This window comes from Metopolophium dirhodum, chromosome 1, assembly GCF_019925205.1.
Source record: "Metopolophium dirhodum isolate CAU chromosome 1, ASM1992520v1, whole genome shotgun sequence".
Lineage (NCBI taxonomy): Eukaryota > Metazoa > Arthropoda > Insecta > Hemiptera > Aphididae > Metopolophium > Metopolophium dirhodum.
In genome coordinates, this window is record NC_083560.1 from 128,216,062 (window position 1) to 128,239,887 (window position 23,826).

The 23,826-nt window shown below is 34.0% G+C and overlaps 1 protein-coding gene across 2 annotated transcripts in view; it reads right to left on the reverse strand.

Annotated features, from left to right (window-relative positions):
* Nucleotides 1–7,650, reverse strand: part of LOC132937443 (one cut domain family member 2-like) — a 36,231-nt gene extending 28,581 nt beyond the window's left edge. For both annotated transcript variants that reach the window (XM_061004268.1, XM_061004269.1), the window contains exon 1: nt 4,466–7,650. In XM_061004268.1, coding sequence (XP_060860251.1) covers nt 4,466–6,485 — 2,020 coding nt within the window. In that variant the 5' untranslated portion in view covers nt 6,486–7,650. The remainder of the gene's footprint in view (nt 1–4,465) is intronic.
* Nucleotides 7,651–23,826: the final 16,176 nt, after the last annotated feature.

Sequence of the window (23,826 nt, forward strand, 5' to 3'; positions counted from 1 at the left end):
AGAATTTTGAGAACTAAAGGTAATTTATACCTTTTCTGATCAGTGTAAAAAAACGCGTTTTACTTATGTTCTTTTTGTCCTACAGTTATTGAAAAATATCATTATTTTATATCAATTAAATTAAGTTATGTCTTATGATACTTCGTTCATAGATTTTAACCTCATAAAATCTTAAGGAGCTGGTACAAAAAAACTGAATAGGTAATTTAACATAACAAGATATTTAGGCCCATTTAAATGTGCCTATTTGTTCATAATGTAATTTATTGATAATACCTAATTAGGATAATAGGTACGATGTAAAAAAAATATATAATTACGTTAGTTTTTTTAAATTTCTTATAAATTATATGAATTTGCGTCGAAATTCAGGTAGGTATGTGATATTATAATAAAATATAGTGTCACTTTAATAGTTACTTTTTTTACTAATTTAAAATCATAAAAACAAATAATATAATATATGAAAGCCTTTGTGGTTGGGTAAATATTACTGTTTAGTGGGACGAAATATTTAATTAAATTTATAAGAAAATGAAACAATCTTGATAGTTGATGTCACTATATTACACTTGTAGTTGTCAATTTTTCCTCAAGACAACATATTATTATTGTCCCGTTTTCTTTTTCTTCTTATTTTTGATTATAAAAAATGGAACTGTCAATTACTTCTTATACTATTTATAAACAATACAAGTGAATTTTGTATATGCCTGGGACATAGTTTTTATGTTTAGATACTATTCCTATAGTATATACAGAATGCCATTATATAACAATGTCAAATCAAAAAGTGTGATAGGTTTAAGGAGAAAAATTGTGTTACAAATCTGAAATTAAAATACATATTGCTAATAATAAAAACACTAATTGTAATATCAAATAATAATAACAATAATAATAATAATAATAATAATGGTTTAAATTAATCATCGGATCGGACTATGATTCAATTTCCATAATCCGAGTAAGTTTATGTTCAATTGGTACCTTTTAAATTATTATATTGTAAATAGGTATATCGTATATAGGCAAATGAACCATAATAAACATAATATAATACAAGCATTTAACATTTTTACTGTAAGATAAACAAATTCATCAGTTTTTAGGCATGCGAATAATTTCTACTGTCATTATAGTCATAACTAATTATTATCAATGAAATATACAAATACATCTTTATATATAAAATGAGACGATTATTAACGGATATTTTATATCAAAGTGATAAACGCATTTTTAAGGGTGGAACATATTTAATTGCGTGTGGTCTATAATAAATAATAATCGGATTCATGATCATTTTTATCTTATGTAAACCATATTATGAAGTTGGATTTGTGTAGGTAATATATTAGTAGATTCGTAACTAACATACAATTGTATTAGTTACTGTATACCTATATTGTATGTTTTTTAGTCAGCTTTATTTTATTGGTCTAAAATCTTAAAACAATTATAAATATAAATTGCAGTATTAATACGAATGTATATACCTAATAATTATAATATTATTGCAAATCGAGAACTCATGGGCACTTACACGAATCTGTTCAGTGGTGTCCATTGTCTTTTCGAAGAAACAAAACAATAATAATGCAACGGACAAGAGTTATTTCATTGTTCGGTGAAACGAACCCAAAATAATATAATTTATAATACAAGGAGGTATGGCATATAGGTAGGTGCATAGAGGTTAGTTCACTAATAGTATTTTGTCTTTGTAAATTAAATATCGTAAAATATATTAATAGTATTTGACTTTTTAAAATGAGTTTTTATTCTTACCGGGGGAAAAAATTTTATTTATGAAAACATTGGTCATAAGATTTTATGATTTTATGATTTCTTATGAAATCTGATCGGGCATTACAGTAAAGTATTTATGATGCGTTAAACGCGTTATTCATTATGATTAATTTATTATTCATTACGGTCCGAGGGTTTCACACTTAAACTACAACGCGCATAATATGACAAAATAAAAATACAATCAGTCTCTGCGCGATCGTCAAGGCACGTGAATAATACACATACTATTCGAAATTCCCGAAAACCCGAAAACCAGACGATGATCGTCCCCGATAATAGCGATATGACCATGTAACGAAGTGTTGCCGATGGTACCTCAATCCTTCACAGTGAAATGTGACCCTTCGCTACACAATACCGGCTACAGTGTTATTACAGCGGAACCTCGGTATCTCGAAGTCTCGAAGGGACCAACAAAATAATTTGACACGTCGAAACTTCGAGTTACCGAGGTAATTGAAAACCTGCCATCTGATAACTTCAATATATCAATATTTTGATGTACAGAAACGTCGAGATACCGCGGGGTTCCAATGTATTATTATTATTATTATTATTACTGTTATTGTTGTCGTTACGACGATGACGCGGGCGTGCAGCACAATGCTCGGCGCACGGTGGAATTATAATATATTAATATCCTTCACAGCGCACCTGTCTTAGGGTGTACGGAACGCGAGCAAGCACAATATTATAGTGGTGTGTGCCTATGTCGTAGGTGTGTGTACATAGTGTGAGCGAGTGAGCGGGTGTGCGGGTGAGAGTGCGGGTAGGAGAGGGAGTGCGATGGAGCGGGAGGCGCCCCGGCGTGTAACGGATATACGGGAACCGCGACGATGATATTATTATTATTGTGTTTAAATATCTTCCGGTCACGTATTGTTACACGTCTGTACATCGTGTCGATGTGTATTTAGTGTCAACCATGAGAGTTCCGGACGTCGTCGTCGGCGTAATAACTGCCTATTATAGGTACGTCGCACGTTTTGTTTTTGGGTTTCGTCGTCGACGGTCCCGCCCCGAAATATTATATGCGTTTTCCGAACCATATACACTTTGATATGCCATATGGTCGTGCGGATATGGCCAGATGGATCTGCGTTATAAGGGGAAAACAGAGAGGGGAGTTTTTGAGGCTCAAGTGAAAATAATTTAATAGTCCTCACGATGAAATTGAAATATGAAAAAAAAATGTAAGTACCTAGTCGGGTTTAAAAAAAATATACATGCATACATGAAGCAGTCCGTAGAGAAAACATTCAAACTCACTATGAATAGGGAAATGATACATATAGTAATATAATTACGGGCGCAATTCAATTCATAACCGTGTATTATAGTATAAATGTAAGTTGTCGTGTGGGGAAAATAATATATTATGGTCATTGGTCAGCGATGTGAGGCTATTCGGAGAGACTCCGGAATGTAAGACTCGGCATTATTACGGGACGAAATTAATTTTTATAATGTAATACGTATTATGATTATTAACGTTATTGTTATTAAAATTATCATCCTTTATGTGCTCGCGTTTTTCGAATCCTTTATAATACAAATTACGTCTAAGTGAAAAATTAAAAAGTGATACACTCGTTATAGACTTTCTAAATATTGGGAATTCCGGTATGATTGTCGGCATACCCGTGAGAGGAAATGAAATATTACGAGCGCACACTATATTATAGCCTGGCCCACACGTAATTGACGCAGTAAGCCGTCACGCCACTGGAGAAGTGGTGGCAATATTCGAACCTTGACCCGGCGTTCAACCGGCCCGGATGACTGCTCCGATGAATATCGCCACCGAAACGGGTTAAATGGTTGCTGGAAAGTGTCGTTATAACGTCATGTCCGATGTTGGGCTAAGTAGCAGCTGGTGCTCGCGGTCCTCGGGGTGATGCGGAAAGCAGTCATCAAGCACTCTCGTGCACTACCAGATGTTGGTGACGGCTTCAGCAGTGATGATGAATTTTCGAGGGGTGGTGAGGGGCATTGGGGGAGGGGGTACAGAGAGCGTACCTATTTGGCGAGCAAAGCGATAGTGGTTAGATAATATTATATTATGCGATTAGGTAGTGGAACCCGTCACAACAATATAAAATATTGTTAATGTTGTCATATCGTTATAGAAATATCAAACTACGCACTGAAACTTCCATTATAATATTATAATGAACTTCCATAACCAAACCAAATTAAAACCAAATTTATTTGATTATATTAAACGAATTTTTCTATAATACTTATTGTTTTTTTTTTTTGTTGCCCATGAGACTTTATATGGAAGTTTCGCTGCAGTGTGTGATAGGTATAATGATATGATTATACTTCGAATCGTCGAATGGGCGGAATTGGGCCGAATTAATGAAAAAAAAATTGGCAATATGCGTGAAAAAAGCGTTTTCAAACGGCACACACACACACACGCATACACAAACGCACACACACGTGCGTGGCGGCAGAAGAATAATAATAGATCGATAACCACGTGTTGTGTGCGTGTGGTGCGCAGCGGCAGCGGCGTGCGTATTATATACATAATAACAATGTCAATAATAATAATAATTGTGCTTATTTGATTCGCGTAAATTATATTAAAATATAAATAATAAGGTATTATATAATATTGTATCGTGTGTACCGTGCATACCTGCCAAGCGGAGGGCCGACATCCTCTGGAATTCGGGTTCCTGGAGCCACTTCCACATGCGGCGGAACGTCTCCCGGCCGGATTTCAGCTTGGACCACGGTTTGGGGTTCCGGAGCAGGTCGGACAGCGTACCCTGCGACCGGCACAGCACGCGTTGCGCGAATATCGCCTGCGGTATACTGTACCGTTTCAGTTCGGCGCTGATCCGCTGTGCCAGCTCTTTGGTGTTGATCTCCTCCATGTCGGAACCGCTGCCGTTCGACCCGGACGCCGACGACGCGTTCTGAACCAGAACCGTGGTTGTGGTGGTGATCGATTGCGTCTTGATCAGCGTGGTCTGCTGCTGTTGCAGTTGTTGTTGCTGCTGCTGCTGCTGCTGTTGCTGCTGCTGTTGTTGTTGTTGCTGCTGCTGTTGCTGCTGCTGCTGCTGTTGTTGGTGCATCATCTGCATCCTCTGCGAGTGGTCGGGCGGTGAGGGTGAGGACGTGGTGACCACGACCTCCTGGGGCTGTATGATGGGGTGTATGACCAGCGACGGCGAGTGCCTGGGAGATACCACGACGCCACCACCGCCCCGGCCGGGGTGCGGCGTGATGGTGGTCAGCCCGTTGACGTTGGACAGCGTGGTGGTTCCACCGTAGCTGGACATCGGTGGCGAGTGCAGCGACCCTGAGTTTTGGCTGAGGTCAGGGCTGTGCATGGCGTTGGACGCTCCCGACCGACCGCCGGGCCCTATTTGCGTGTACGGCGAGTCATAGCAGCTGTTCGGCGACGACATGCTCTTCTGCGGCGAGTTGAGGCCACCTCCACCACCGCCTCCGTTTTGACTGTACGACGCGCTTTGTGGTGATATCGGCGAGCCCTGTTGCGGCGGCATGTGGTGCATGTGTGTGGGCGAATAGTGATTGGGTGAGTGCATACCCATCTTGTCGTACGTGTACGGGCTGTTGACCACCATGCCTAGGCCGCCGATGTTGTTCTGCATGACCGTGAACGATCCGGACACGTTGTTGGAGTGACCGTACACGAACTTGTCGGACATGGTTGATATGGGCGGCAGTGGTTGGAGAGGTGTGAGTGTGGCGTACGACGAGTTGGGGCTGTAACCAGGTGGCGACATCCTACCGTTGACCGATGTGAGCGTCTGGTAAGTGGGCTCGGGTTGTTGCTGTTGCTGCTGCTGTTGCTGTTGTTGATGGTGGTGCAGCTGTAGCACGCTGTTGTTGCCTGCCCCGGAGCCTGCTCCTCGATGGTAGTCTTGCGACTCGATCATGCCGGCCACGCTGACGGAATGCCTGGGGTTGGGATTGAGTCTGGATGATCGGTTCGCTCGGTCGTCGTCCGGGTGGTGTACGATCACAGTGATGGTGCTCTCGGGTGGTTTTGCGTCCTCGACGATGACGCCACCGCTTCCACCGCTGCCGACACCACCTCCACCGCCACCGCCGCAGCCACCTCTGACCACGACTGTACCACCTACGCCGCGGCGGCTACCACCACCGTTACTCTCGACCGGCGATCGGTCCGAGTTTTGGAGGTGGTGTTGCTGTTGCTGCTGTTGCTGCTGCTGCTGCTGCTGGAGGTGCGGATGGTGTTGGTTTTGGTGGAGGTGTTGGTGATGGTGGGCTTGGTGGTGCTGGTTCTGGTGGTGTTGCTGCTGCTGTTGCTGCTGGTGTTGGTGGCCGCGATTGTTCTGATGGTGCTGCTGGTGGTGGTTATTATGGTCGTTGTGGTCGTCGTCGTTTTCGTCGTCCAAGTCGTCGTCGTCCAGGTCGTCTTCCGAGTCGTCGTCGTGCTGGACGGGCCGCGAACAACGTGCATGGCAAACGATCCTGCTGGCGGGCTGCGACCGCGGCACTCGCGTGATGCACAGTTCGCGTGTCGGTGGCGGCTCGGCGACGGGGCACGCGGACGGCCGACCAGCGTCGACGTGCGCCCGCACGTCTTGCGGCGAATCGATTGTCTCGACCACGACTTCGTTGAGCGGCGACTCTGGCGCCATGTTGTGAACGTTTTCCATCCGGCGAAGAACGTCCGCTCTCACTCGTGTACCGGCTCCGCGTGTCTCGCACCGTTGTCGTCGCGCTCGCGCACACACAGCACTGTCCCTACCCTCTGTCCTATGTATGCGCGTGTGTGTGTGTAGTGTAAGGTGTAGTGTACTCTCACCACGTGTTGTATACCGCAAGAGTGTGACCGTCAAAAAAAAAAAAATAAACAATTGACAGCCGTCGGTGGTCGACCGGTTGTGTCGGTATGTGCGGGCGCACACGCACTATTCGGCGGTCCACCGGTGCCGGAGGAACGACAACAACACTGGTGCGGCGTCCGAAAACATTTCGCGCGCGCTGCTTCCTACGCGGCGTGTGACGATGGTTCCGCGCGCGTTCAGACGAGCGTCGTCGTCGTCGACGGTGGCGGCGTTGTCGGCGTGCGCGCGCGCCTTACCGGTGTCGTATGGGTTGCGCGCGAAATCGGCGGCGACCACTGCCGCGTACCGCTGCTACTGGAAATCCATTGGTGAAATTCATTAAGACCGATCGATGGACGCGAAAACACGATTCCGACTGGATCCGATAACAATTAACGATTCCGCAGCGGTATTGACGGCACGGGACGGGCGCCGCAACTGTCCGCCGTCGGCGGCGACGGGTGCATGTCTCGCCACCCCGCGTTTACCTCCTCCGCACCGCGGGTCGTCCGCTCTCGCGTTCGAGTCGCCGTGCCCGTAACGCGCGAGTGTAAGGTACACGCGCGACGACGACAATAACAACAAATGACGTCCGGCACGAAATAATATTATAGAGTGTCGTTAATGTCGTGTATAGGTATTAGTGTGAAAACCGCGGAAAATTCAACAACCACGTTAACCTGCACCAACGATATCGTTTATTTTATAATCGACAAGAAACGCGTACGAGGTGATGTCGTGCCCACGGATCGGTCGTATCGCGGTATCGAGCGCGGTTCGACCGTGACACACTCAGAAGCAGCGGCGGACGTGTGCGTTCACCGACCGCTTCGATCGGCCGATGGATCGCTATTGAAGCGTAATATCGTATTTTGGATTTAGACGCGTTATCGTATTTTATTCGCGTTCGTTAAGGATTTTACGCGCGAGTATACAACTGCGTGGTGTGCATGCGGCGGAGGCGACGCACGGACAACGTCGCGTTTCGTATTATATTATTATAATATTATACGTCGCGTTATTATTATTATTATTTTTTCCTCTACTATTTTCCGGGGGCTTTTTTTCTTTTCCCCATACCGTTTTGCCACCCTCCCACCGCCGACGCCACGTCCCCTAAACAGTTCGCTCTTGCGGCGAAAGCGCGCCGGGCGGCTTGGGCCGGAGTTACGCGGCACTACACGCCGAACAATATATTGATCCGTTTCGGTGGGTAATTGAGCGCCGACGAAAAACCGAGTCGGCGGATAGTCGCCGCGGATCGTGGGCGGAGAGGGGTGGCGAAGCACCCTCCCGTCGACACCGGCTACACACCGACAATGGCGCGCGCGCGCGCCTAAGTGCGCCGTGTATGTGGGTATACGCGCGATGGGGTGGCGGTGGTGGCGAGGGGAACACGCGCGTTCACCCTATCGCCGTGTGTGCAGCTGGACACGCGGGGCGACGGCCACACAACACACACACAAGCACACACGACATTATAATACTCGCGCGGAGGGTTGCCGTCGTATAATATTATACACGCGAATAATATCAAGCTGTGCGTGTGCGTGCGTGCGTGGTTTTGTGCGTGTGCTGGTGCAGTGGCGAGCATAGTCTAGTTGTTGTAGTCGTCCCTAGTCGCACGCGCGCACGCACGCCCGCGAGCCCGCGATAAACATAAAATAATAATAATAATATTACGTGCGGCGAAAAATCGTATATGTGCGCGGGGCCGCCGCCACGATAATGTATTATATGAAATCGAAGTTCGCCAGCCGATATAACGCAGCCGCCGCCGCCGTACACCCGGAGCGTGTTACGCGTGCGGGCGGCGCGCGCGTGCGCCCGCCGTGCGGAGGGTGTTCGATCGATTTTTCGATTTTACGAACGCGCGAACCGGCGTTACAATAACGACCGTAATAATATCGCGGGCCCGTAATAATATGCACAAGCGGCTCGCGTTATCGGGCCGCGGATTGCTATAAGATTGCTACGACCGTCGTGTGTGCTATGTTGTGACATTAAAATATTACCTAACGATATCACGAAAAAAAAAAAAAACAACGATAACGTGTCCGACGGAGAGACGCGAGAGATTAAACGATCGATCAATCCGATCGATCGATCGACTCACGATAAATGATAGTTATTGATAATACTAATAATAATATATCAACGACTCCGCACCGCGGTGTGACATTCTGTGATATTATACAGAGTGGTTTTTTAAGCATGGTCACCCCCATTTTTGACTTAAATAGTATTAATTTATTCAAATTCTGATTTTTAGAATTTTTAAGTATAGGTACCTATGAAGACCATGTTTTCAAATTTATGACATTTGTAGTAGGTAATACTTTAGGAGTGTCCTGTGGCGATACAAACTTCTGTTTTACAAATTAAAACCCCCTTTTTTGCTGCAAATTATTTAGTGGTTGACTTTCTTTAAAATGTTGATGGTAGTTTCTGAGTTATTAAATTTTTATACGAAGGATAATAACCCTTAAAAATGGTTTTATAAAAATACAAATAATATTATGCAATATTATGTGTGGTATTTATAATACTTGGTTCATTTTTACAAATTACTTGTATTGATAAATCAATAATAATTACCAACTTTTTCAAATCGTCTAAGCCTATTTTCATAACTTGGGTGAGCTGCTTAAGAAATCATCCTGTATAATACATTGTAACCGTTAAAAATTTACCGTCGTGCAACAAAAAAATTGTTGTCGAGCTTCTAACGTGTCTGTATCATTTCATTCAGTACCTTTCAACTCAATATACATTCTTACTTCTTAGTGACATTTAAAAAAATATTTATTTTAGCAGATTTATACCAGGTTTTTAATAGCAGGTGTGAGTAAGCCAAGTGGTACCGGAAACCACGCATGGAGTAAAAATTTGCACCAACAAAATTAACGTAAAATTATCGTCGGGTTTCTGACATGTATATAATACCATCTTCATTCGCTGTACGCCTTCCACATGACTGACTTTAAATTTATAAAAAAAAAACATTTTAAAGATATTTATTTTGGCAGGTTTATAGGGGTGAGTTTCTACCCCGTGCGGGTAAACCAAATGGTACCACTAACCACTGGAGTGATCATGGGGTTAATAATAATATCATCCACGGCCGGCGAAGCGGATTGTCGATCTATAACAATTTGATACACCGGCTACGATTTTATTGTACTGCTGCACTTGACCCGTGACCCACGGGGATCCTTTGTAAGCGCTTAAAATGCCCAAAAACGAACCAACTGCTGCGACACCAGTGGCACGGATATATAGGGGAAATATTCAGGTGTGCTCAGTCCCTTTTTAAAAATAAATGTGCACGACTTTGAGTAGGTGTTCAGTGTTTGTGTAATTTTGTACAAAATTTGATTTTGCATAAGTAACATAACGTAACATATTGTTATAGATAATGGTACCAACCAAACATACCATAAATTCTATTTTTATTTTGTTGAGGGAGCTTTTGTAGAATTTCGGGGGGCTCAGCTTCACCCTTCCCCTCCCTATTCGTGCCACTTTGCGACAAAGATAGAAATATGTTACAGTCGTCAATGCGATATTACCTTTAAACACGTTCTGTCGACGACATCAATTTTCCGGCTTTGACGTTTTCAAACGGTAAAAAAAGAGTGGTCTATCGATAGACGTTTATCGGGTGGTTACACATTGTCCATTGCACGTAATATCGATCAATGAACAAAAAACATTAATTATTTTACAACAATTGACGATCGTTGTTAATGCATCGATTGGGTAGTACATCCATAACTGTAATATAACTATATTATTGTATTGTCGACTATTATTAAAAAATGGCTAATATTGTGACGTTTTACTTATTATTATAACCGAAGATTTCAGTTTGAAAGATGGTTTTATTTATCGTCGACGTTATGACTATAAATTATTGTTGCTGCGCTGCGGATTATATAATCACATTTTCGCAATTTCGCACAATAATCAGTTACACGTTTTCTAAATTTAAATATAACTGTTCTGTGATGTTGAACGTTATTTCTTATAGTTATTAGATTTATGCATTCAAGCGCATTTTAGACGCCAACGATATGGATTCAAAATGGATCAGTAATAACCACTAGATTTTAACCTGGTAATATATTCCTTTGAGAACTAAAACCACGGGTAGGTCATATTTAAAGAATATTATTATTTCTCTTATATCAAAATGTATTATATTTTACTACAAGACTTATATTTTATCTTATTAATCATTTTTGGCATGTAGGTACTACCACAGATTAAATAAAACAGTTTAATAAAATCTGTGGTACTACTTGCAAATATTATATAATATATTTTTTTAAACTATTATCAGTGTTTTTTTTTATATTTTGGTACACATTTTAATATTATTTGTGCATAAGCGTGGTAGTAATTTTAATTTTTTTCGTTCATCAAACGGTTAATCTCTGCACGTAATAATAATGATTTTGGAAAAAAAACCTATACTTCAATTATTATTACAATATTAACAATCGTCATTAACGCATCGATTGGGTGGTAGCCTAATGTAGGTACACTATGGAACATAATATTATACTATTATTATTGTTTCATGACTGTACAACTATAATAATGTTGTCGACTGTTATTAAAAGTCACGTGATATTATGACGTTTTACTATTTATTATAACCGAAGATTTCAATTTGAAGGATAGTTTTATTTACCTTTGACGTTATGACTACTATTATTGCTGGGCTGCGGATTAAATAATTACATTTTCTACAAGAAACATTGTAGTAGCATTTTTCTACGTTTTTTAAATGCTTATTTTTATGGACACTCGGTGAAGGGCATATATTAGACTTTTTCTTGATGACATGAATTCTATGAAGTTTAATATTGTCCGATCGGACGAGTTTCTACTTTCTAGCCGAAGTTCAGTCGTTGCATATTATAATATCATTATTATCGATTTTTTGATAAGATACTTCGGTTAATGGTTTGCATGCGCACAGTAAATAGTTACGTGACTTCTAAGTTTTAAGTTTCAATTCAACTGCTCTGTGCTGTTGAGCGTTATTAGTTCTACACATTCAAGCTTATTTTGAACGACAAAATATGCAGTGGCTTCACAATGGATACTTTATAATACTCCATTACTCCACTAGTAATACTGGCCAGCTACACCTGATAATATATTATTTTTAGAAGTATATTAGTACTTAGGTATATTGGTCATATTTAAGGAATGTTATTTATTTTATATTAATATTTATTATTAATTCTACAAAACTTTTTTTTATTTAATTAATCGTTTTTCAGCAGGTAGGTATTATTGTGCATATATTTTTAAACTATCATTAGTGTTTTTTTTATCATTTAATTTTTGGTGAATATTTTAATATTATCTGTGCAAAGCGAGGTGGTAATTTTATGTTTATCGAACGGTTAAACACGGCACGAAGGTAATATATATTACAAATATATTATATCTACCACAAACAAATCGAAAAAACCTCATGTTTCACTAATTATTATTACAATATTGGCGATCGTTATCAACGAATAATTGGGTAGTTAGTACATATTAAAATATTATTATTATTTCATGACTTATAAATTTAATACTTGTCTACTTTTTAATTAATTATTTAAAAATACGATGTTTTATTATTAATTTATACCCGAAGATTTCAGTGAGAGAGATAATTTTTTTTTATCCTCAAAGCTGTGTGACTATTATCGTTGGGCTCCAAATTATATTATATAATCATCTTTTTTACAAAAAATGCATATTTCACGATGAATCATAATAATTATCAAGTTTTTGATGAGGCATATCGTTTAATCGTTATTCGTTTGCATCCACACTGCACACAATTAACAGTTACATGTTTTCTAAGTTTAGGTACCCACAATAACACTGTTCTGTGATGTTGAGCATTACATTAAGCGTTCAAGCTTACTTTGGACGGCAAATGCTGAAATGCCATGGGGTTTTGCAAAGTGTCACTACTTTAACTAGAACCTAATAATATGCTGCTTTGAGAACTAAAACTGATAGTATTTTAAGAAATCTTACTTCTTTTATATCGATATTTATGCTTTACTAGAAAATGTATTTTCTATTTAATTAACTAATCATTTTGGGAAGGTACTACTTGTGTGTACATTTTTGAATGAATATTCGTAAATCATAATCAAACTATCTCTGTAGTGTTTTTTTATCATTTCATTTGTGGTAAATTTATGGTTATTGGCTTTTATATTGCATATTTGCGTTCATATACTACACATGCCAACCTAGTTCACTTTTTACTGAGTCATATTTATATCCGTGGTACATATATTTATTACTAGAGTAGAGAACTATTATAGCCCTTTAAACAACACTAGATATACAAGTACCCATATGCATTTAAAAACCATAAAATATGATCTAAACGTAGTTATGCACTTATATTTTTTTTAAAGGTTTAATTAATAAATAGAATTTAAAATAAAATAAAATAATTACCTGATTCAAATATATTTCATACTATTTCCAAATAAATAAAAATATATTTTTCTATCTAAATGAAACTATCTTTTATTTTTATTGACTAAGAAGTAGTCAACTACATTGATTGATTGATTAACTTAATTGATTTGTTGATTAATTTGTCATTTCTTCTTTTGTACTTGGTGTGCACGTGACCGTGTGCTGGTGACTTTAAACTATATAATAATAGTTGGTAGTTTTAATAATAATTTATTTATTTTATTTTTTGATGATAATAAGTGAAACTAACATGAAACATATTTGTATCTACTTGGCTTTTTTTTTATTATTGCGTAAAACAAATATGTAAATGCTAGAAGTTCTCTGCCCTACTTATTATACCTTCCTTATTACACGCGACGCTTGCAAAATTTGTCTTTCGTAAGTAGGAAGAGATCAAAAACTGCACATAATATTATAACGTTTATACAAGCACTTACATTCAACGAGTACCTAATATGGAGTAAACGACATGTCGGCATACTTTATGTGTGTTCGCCATATTATAGGTACCTACCTACGATTGTTGTCACGTTATTCACAATCGTAAATATTATATTACTATCAAAACAGTTATCAAGCCTACGGTTATTCTGGGGGTAAGACGATCAATCGAGTATGTAGTATACAATAATAATGAATATTCGTTAATTATTATTAAGGTACTAATTCAGATCATTAATAGCTTTGGTTGTAAATAATATTATATAATCATATATATTATATTTATATACTTACTAGTTACTGTTGCGTGTCTTATTAGACTTGTGTGAATTATTTATACAACAACTTTGGCTTGTGTTTTTTTTTTTTGAAAATCATTTAAACTGCCGTTTGGTTGTTATAATATTAAATTCATGCATGGTTCGATCACGAAAATTATTACCACAAAACCATTAAAAATAATATTATCATAATATGTGTGTATAGTATCGTTATACCTTCGGCATAGGTACCATATTATTATCATACTCATTATTGTATAATATTTAAGTAAACACTTCTCAAGAAAATATGTATCGTTATATGATTGTGATCAAAGTAATACTGTGGTTAAAGTCTTATGGTTTGAAACACGTAATATTAACACCTCAGTCGACTTTGCCCTTAATTGCGGATATACAAACATAATATTAAATTATATTTTTTTTTCTTTAGCATTTTTCCCCCCGACCAGCTTGAAACTAAAAATTCATTTTTATATTCGTGACTTGGTCGTTTCGTTGAATGGGTATATTGTATTATATTATTCCTACTGGTCTGTTCGGCTGAGGTTGACAATCAATAGTGAGTATAATAGTATATAGAGCATAATAGGACGTATGTGAATGAATTTAGAGTACTTGGAATTTTATCGCATTCCCTCACTAATTTGATATTAAATGGGATCAAAATTAATTTTAACACAAGATTAATATGATGTTTAGGTACCTACCTATTTAAATTGAAATGAATTTCGATAAAATAAATATTATGAATAGATTAAAGAATTGTGTGTCAGATGATAATCATTAAAATTATTTTTAATACCAACGAAACAAGGTGTTAATTGTTTTTATTAGTAAACACGTCTCGTCAAAGTATTTTAGTCGATTTCATTAACGTTTGAATTTATTATAAATAAATATTAAAATATATAATATGATACACATATACTCAGGTGTATTATTCATTATTATATAGCTACATAACTGTACTATAAGTAACTTTCCAAAAATTGTATAATGTTATACCTATATCATCATATCCCATTATATCCTTTCAAACATTTTGATTAACCAAATATTCTAATTATTTTTTTCTTCAAAAAATATAAGTTTAAATAGTTTTATATCGGCCTTCATTTTTGTCTAAGATTTATTTAAATTAATTTTTCCATTAGGACCTGGAATACGTTGGCCAATAAATTATTATTATTGATATATTAATAATATCACGACATTATCGTATGACCGTATCTATAGAATGCTTATCTACTATTAGGAAAAACCATAGGTAATGTGAACATTTAGGTACATCGTAGTTATATTTTTTTAGTAAAATCTTCTAAGATATTATAATAATTTGTATATTTTATCACGCGAAGTATACGAAAATTGCAAAATCGTTGAAAATAGCAAAAAATTGCAGTATAAAACTAAATAGGAAGACTGTAATATTAATCCTATTTGTGTACATATTATATTAGATTTGATTTATCTGATATCAATAAAGAATTTCCATGCCTATTAGATTGCGCTCTTTAGTTATATCTAATAACTAGTATGTGATAATTTACTAATCTCATTTGAATATAATATTGATAAGTAACCAATTAATAGTTTAGGATGAATACATCTTGTTATTGGAACCTTTTTGGGATCTCAATAGCCACGCTAGCCCGTTCTATATCGATTGCCAATGGTTGACCTCTTAAACGTGGTATGTATAGGTTAGGTACCTATGTTTTCAAAAGTGCTATAAATATATTATGAAATGACTGGAATATTAATGGTAAACTCGAATGGTACATTATACGAACTTAAATTTACATTTTATTTTCACCATCGATTACTTTAATTCTTTTAAATTCTTATTCTCTATATACTTTTTGCTTCAATGGTAATTACCTATTTAAAACGATACTAACAATTCTAATTACCCATGGGAAATGAATAAGTCATTAATAAATTGTAGAACATAATATTGAAACAAATAATTTAATTTAAATTCAATTTTCTTTAAATTGGATAGGTAAGGGATACATTGAAATACTTTAAAATTTATAATTATACACTGTTAATTACTTCCGTGATCTCTTTCCGGATTCCGGGAACTTAACTAAGTCATTTAGGGGTGGAGGGTAAGTACTAGAATTTATTTTCTTAAGAAGCGTGCACATTATGAAGATTTAAATCAAGTTTGTCGTTAAAACTTATTCTAAAATATCTATACTGAATGTTATCTTTTTAATATAATGTGTGGATTTCTATTTTATTCTAATATTATATTTCTATCATTATATTTAGCATCGTGAATTATTGTGATGTACTCTACATTCTGTCCTTACGTACAAGGACTTAAATTTGTAAAATAAGTTGGTGGACTAATAGATGAGTATAATATTTTTGTGCCGAAATATTTATGTTTTGGCAATTATCCAAAATTTTTTTAACTTTTAAGCAATTAAAATTTTATATAATATCGGATCAAAAGGAAACTATAAGTAGGTACCTATTATATACAAGTACTTACAAAAATTTCATACTAAAACTTTCATCATAAAACAATCCGGTAACCATATCATTTAAAATTTTGTTTAACCATGACAGTGAAACTACGCTAGAAAGTAGTTTTAAATACTATTATTTTATCTAGCTCTAAGTTTTATAATTTAAAATATTTTAATGGTTATGACAACAATTATTACTTTGTAATTATTAGATAAATGATCAATACAGTATTTATTTTATGCAAAATATGTAAACTAATTTAAAATGTATAATTTGTGATAATAAAAACTTTGAGTTGTAAACTTAACTATTTTAATAACACTGAGATGGTAAATAAGTATTTGATTTAGAAATATATATTAAAACATAATATGGCAATCGCGATATATTTAAAAAATCATGACAAAACAAAACTAATAAATAATTCAATTTTTGTTTCAAGTCGTTTCTCAAACAAAGCTTACACTGTAAATATTTCATGAATATGGTAAGAGTATTACATGTTAATAAATAAAATTAACCCCAAAAACATTGATTAAAAAAAATATAGAAACTTGTTCGGTGTCTTATGAGTAACGACTGGCACTAGAATAACATTGACGATATTATACAAACAATTATTTGTTTGAAGTTTTTTTTTTACCAAGTTAAACATATGGTGGTGGTTGGATACCGAAATGTATTCATTCATTACAACGTAAATGTACCACAACCTCGACTGGTTATCGGTACACCGTGTTCGACCCTCTTTGGATAAATTATGGTTATATAACAATACTACCACCAGGTGCAACATTACAATAGCATCAATGGGTCATTGCACTATTCAAATATATTAACAGCTAAATTTACAGATCAGTATTGTACAGTCTGTCCAAAGTCGATTTATTTTTTACATTATTTGCTTAATTTATGTTAAGTAAGTAGCTAAACTATTACAAAAACGGTATAATATGATAAATAAACAAAGCGGCAGCACAATACGAACGTTCTTTTTTTTATACCAGTATTATTGGTGTCTACCTTGGTAATTTCAAATTTATTCCATAAACCATATTTATTTTAACCGTTACAATTGAACAATTAATAACGTATATACATTAATATAAATATACCTACAATGTTCGTAAAAGTTGTTTTCATTTGTACCATAGGTACCTATGGATCGAATTAAAACTTTTTATAGACATAAAGCAAAATCGGTACAGTTATAATGTATTTGTAATAATAATAATAATAATAATAATAATAATAAATTTTATTCGTACACAATTTTATTGATATATAAAATACCTCTATCAAACAATAGAAAATATTTTTTTACGTCTAACAAAAACGAGTTGCATTAAATTTAAAAAAGGTAGGTAAGTGGATGTCGCTCTGCTGTACAGTAGGCTACAAGTGGGTCACTGTAATGGATGGTGTTAAATTTGAATTCAATGATATAATATCATTGTATAAGAAAAACGATTCTGAGCGAAAACGGTCAGTCAGCCTATGATATTACTAAGTATATTTGATGATATTATTGTGAATAAAGTAATTTATATATTATAACCTATTTACGTGGAACCTTGTTTTAAATTTTTGACTACAAAATAATTATTAAATTATAAATTTGATACATTTTGTCAACATTTGAACTTTAAATGCTCATAAATAAAATTGTGCCTATGCATTTTTAATATTTTTCAACTGCTATTAGAACGATATATCAGGAGCTTTATATTAAATTTTCACGCTTTTTTACCCAACAAATAAAAAAAACTAAAAAAATTGAAAACTGACAATGTCCGTAAACAGCTCAAAAAGAGTCAAATTATTTTAAAAATTTTATCGTGTATAGAAAATGCTAATATAAACATTCAGTGAAATTTTCAAGTATCTATGACTATAGAGTCATTCGTTTTTTAATTACAATAAAATAAGAAAATTGTTACATGAGAAATCGAGTGAATATCAAATGTTGTAAAAATATACATTTCAGACGCTCATAAAAATTTAATTTAAGTTTATTGTAGACATTTTTTTTTTGATAAAAGTAGACAAACTTATTTGTAATCTTATATTACATTTTCAAATCTTAGATTTAAAAATAAAAATTTTTATGAATTCTCAACTCTAACTGATTTTTCCGTATTTTGTCAAAATTTGAACTTTAAATGCTTATAAATAAATACTGTGACTAAGGATTTTTAATTTTTTTCATTTGCCTTTGAAACAATAACCTAGGAGCCTTCTATTAAATTTTCAAGCTTTTTTACTCAATAGGTAAAATTTTATTGATATTTATAGAAAACAAAACTAAAAAAAATGGAAATTGACAATGTCCGTAAACAGCTCAAAAAGAGTCAAAATATTTTGTAAATTTTATGGTGTATAGAAAATGCTAATATAAACATTCAGTCAAAATTTCATGTCCCTACGGTCATTTGTTTTAGAGTTACACCAAAAACCAAAATCGATTTTCTCGAAAACAGATTTTGCGTAAAAATTCCCGTTTTTCCTTAATTTTTCTTTTGTTTTTCACGTCGCTTGTGAAAACTACTGGGAAATTTTTACTTTCGACCCCCCAAAGTACCAACTAGATTCACTTTCCTATCAGAAAAGTTACTATTGAAGAAAATCCAAGCACTTTTACTGTCCTAAAAGGTGATGACAGACACAAAAATAAAAAAAAAATAAAAAAAAAAATAAAAAAAAATAAAAAAATAAAAAAAAAAACACACATCATTGTAGAATCAATACATTCATCGCTTCGCTCAGAATCTAAAAAGAAAGCCTAAAATAAAGAAGAGATAAAGTTCCCAGGCGTTGGATACTTCACTCGCTTCGCTAACCTTGCGCGGATTAGTGATTGCTGAAAAATGTTCAAATATAACAAAGAAAATAATAAGAAGTGCGGGTGCTGCGAGTACCTATCTACGTGTAGGTGATGTAAATATTCTTTCTGATAAAAATACACATAATCACGATGTTTTAAATTTGAATACTGATTAAATGAAAAATGTGTCGAAAAATATTAATAACATTCATCGCATAATGTATAATGATAAAAAATAATTAATATTATCGTTATTTCTTCGTAAGGCCAACACACAAACTGAGGCGTTTACGTTAGGTTAGGTTGATTAATTAATGTAGTCGGACAACATTTACTGCTATTATGGAAACTTAGGTAGGTAGGGGTGTCTTGTTTTAATTTTGTGATGCGAGAAATCTGTCGAAAATACTATATGACGTATACAATAATCTATTGTGACGGTAAAATGCTAGTGTCTACCCCCTCCGTAAAGAAGTTTCACTTCAAAAACATTATTGTAAATATATGCATTTCCTTTTAAAAACACATACTCTAATATACGGGCTTTGGCTTGTATACAATTTTAATGTTCAAGAATAATAAGTAATAAATTATATTATATAATAATATTATAAAAATATAAAATTATAATATGTATACATTATACAATGTATTCATATAAAAAAAAATATTCTAGAAAATAATAATTAGGTACTTTACAGTCCTACATTTCACATCATGTTAAACGTTAAATAATAAATACTAGTGAAACTTCCATATAACGAAGTCGAATAATCAGCAAAGAAAATTCGTTATATGGAGGAATTCGTTAAATAAAATTACGTATTTTTTTCAACTTTTTTTTTTAAAATTGAATTATTTATGTATGTAAAAACAACATCAAACATCATATTACAGTTTAGTTTAATTTTTAACCTTAAATATAATTCAAAAGAAATAATCTGTAAGTTTTGATTGTTTATTATTTTTGAAAATTGTCCTTTTCTCGTAAAAAGTTTCAATTAATTTTGGTAAAACATTTAATTTCCATGTATCACAGTCATTTTCTTGAACATTAGCACTCTCACTACAAATAACTTTAAACACAGCATTATGTCTCGATTTAAATTTATCTAACCATCCAGAGCTTGCACGAAAATCTATAAAACCAAATTTCTGAGCAAAATAAATTGCTTTTTTTTTGATTAACAAACCTAATATAGGCAGATTGTTATTTCGTATACAAGTCATCCATTTAAGAACAGCGTTGTCAATTTCTTCATAGACACAAATTTTCATTCGTTTTCTATTGCTGAGGAGAGAAGAATTTTGCATTTGCTTGGTTATGTTTTCACGGTTTTTCAAAATGGCTAATAGAGAACTTGTTGGAATACTATATTTTGCGGCAATATCTTTTTTTTAACACCTTTATCGACTTCGTTTAAAATTTCAAATTTATCAGCGATAGATAAACATTTACGTTTTGACATTTTTTTTGTACGGACGAAGATAAAACGAAAAAAAATTCGAAGTATAATCGTTTGCATCAATATTGGAACTGAAGTACTGCAGTAAAATTAATCAGTTTGCCTACCTTCGGTGTCTTATATTTATCGGGTACATTATTCATGTACAATTTTAGAACTATGACATAAACTATGATATAAAACTTGATAGTGACAACATTTACAAAAACTGGTTTTTATCGAATAATCATTTCGTTATATAGAAACATCAGATTCGTTATTTGGAGATAAATTTACGTGTAATTAACAATGAACGTCATAGTTCTTAAAAATATTTCGTTAAATGGAAGTTCGTTGTAAGGAAGTTTCACTGTAATACAATTACTTTAATACTAAAATTACTTCAAATAATTACTGAGTTAGTATGTTACGTTTAAATTTGATTTTTAAATAATATAAAAAAATACAATATTCATGTTTTTCCTTTTTTTTTTCATATAAATACCTATACAATATTTTCAAAATTCTTCACAAGGATCTAGTATGCGGTAGTTTCTAAGCCGCATAACTTTAAATGTGAAAGAAATACATTTGGAGAACATTTAAAGTAGGTATCTTCATTTATTCGTGTTTGAAATTAGAACAATATAATATCAAAAATCCATCGAGGAAAAAAAGTAATTTTATGGATTTATATCAAATTTCGGAAATATTTGAAAGTTAAATATAAAAAATGAATATAACTTTCCAACTAACATTTTTAATCAAGTAAGTATGGTAATTGAAATGAAAAAAGTCTGAATTTTGAAAACTTCAAGAATTTGTGTTAAATAGGAAAATAATAAAAATGTAACTCAGTAATGATGAGTAGGTGGGTAATTTAGCTAGCTTTAATATAAAATATTAATGAGAGAGATTTGATATCATACCCAAGCAGTATAACCACTTGAACCCATAAAAACGTCGGCATGAACAGTCCCTAATTTTCTATTTTTTTTAACTGTTCTCCTAAACTATGATATCTAGAATGTTGATTAATAACTCATTAAAAAGGGATTGTCAATTAAATACTAAATATGGAATTAATTTTTTTTAATTTTTTTTAATTTTTCACAGATAAAAAAAGAGTTATTTTCCGCTAGATTTTTATTTAGTGAGGTACATTTCCGAAACTGGAGAACGGATTTTGTTGTTTGGGGTCTTGTTAGATTCATATTGGATAGGAAAAGTGCAGTGAAAATTTTCAGAACTTTATCTCAAATTGTTAATTCACTACAAAGCTGTAAAGCTTAAAAACATCAATAAACGCCCAATAAAATGTGTTTTAATTTTTTTTTAATGTTCTGTAATGAATTAACTATTAAAGATAAAGTTCTGAAAATCTTCACTGCACTTCTCCTAACCAATGTGAATTCAACAAGACCCCAAACAACGAAATCCGCTCTCCGGTTTCAGATATCTATCTCACTAAATGAAAATGAAAATGATTTTTTGTAGGGCTGTTCACAACGACATTTTTCTGGATTTAAATTGTTTTATCGCTTGGGTGTGATATCAGTTAACACATTTCTAAAAATTAAAAATCAAGAAAGTTTACCTGCCGATCCCTGACTCGGCAAGCGTTTTTTTTCATTGTAGGTAGAAAACTTCTGAAGAATTTTGTAATTCATTTTTAAATCTTAGATATAAAAACAACATTTTATGAAGTTCTAACTACAAAAAATATTTAAAATTTTTGCAAAAATCCTGGAATTCTTTTTAATTTTGACTTCTCAAAAATACTAACCAGATCCATTTGCTATGAAAAACACCCTAAAAGTAGAAAATCAAAACATTATTTTGTCTAATCATCGTGTATATACAGACACAAAAAAAACACATATTATTAGAAAATCAATACATTCATCACTCAGCTCAGAATCTAAAACAAAATCGATTTTCTTAAAAACAGGTGTAGCATAAATATTCTCTTTTCCAGCGGTTTTTTGTTAGTCCTTTCCAATATTTAAAAAAAAGTACTAACTAGATTTGCATCACAATCCACCCTCTTCGTTGACAAATTAATCAAGACGTATTCGTCTCTAAAAACTGACATGAGGAAAAAAATAAACGCACCATTGTAAAACATTAATACTACTCAAGGTCTGAAGCTTTCCTTTACAGTTTTAGACTAGGTGGAAATCTTACAAAATTAACTTTGACAAAATATAACATAGTTCCTCATACATAAATAAATAAAATTAATCAATTTTGATTTATTTATTAAAATATGCAACTAACTGTGGATAAAGCTTAAGAAATTTTAATATACCTAATGGCTACCCTATTATTCAAAATATAACTTTTATTAAACTAAATATATCATATTTTTTAGTTTTTTAGATAAACATTTAACCTTTTTATAAAAATAAAATAATAAAATAAATTTGTCAAATTATTCATAATTTTAATTAAATACATATAACATATTATAGTTTATTCATCAATCGGGTTTATATAATACTTTAACATTATAAATTATAATATATAATCGATGAACATTAATACTCTGGGATTGTTAATATTTTCTAAAATACAGAAAAATTCAATTGTAATTACGTATATGGATGAAGTAAATGTCACTCATTCTCATCAAATTGTCAATAACTTTTCCCAACTTTAAACGTAAACAACAAGAAATAACGAGAAAATTCTTACAACTGTAGCAAACAAATTACATTTCTGATATAAAAAGTTTCTACATTCGACTTTGGTTCACTCCTTTATCCTAAACAGAAGTCACATATTCCAACATGACAAAAAAGCATATATAAAAGTAAAAAGTTCACATACACATCACTTACTCATCGCTCCACTCAGTATCTAAACTTTAGACTTTAGAGCTGAATTTAAACTATACAATGTAGAAGACATAAACCCAAAATATGAAATGATACAACATATTTAGTAAACTGTAAAAAAGAAATAAAAACGTTACACAACAATTATTATTCCGTAAAATTATTGTCTTATTTCAAATAAAATCTGTCAGATTAATTTATTGATTTCCACGTCAATAATTTTTGTTATCTCATTTATACAAATATTTACTGTTTTATTAGTTATTGGACTGCCACGTTAATTTTTCGTAACTATAAAGTTTAAAGGATTGAAGAACAGATAATCTCTGGGCA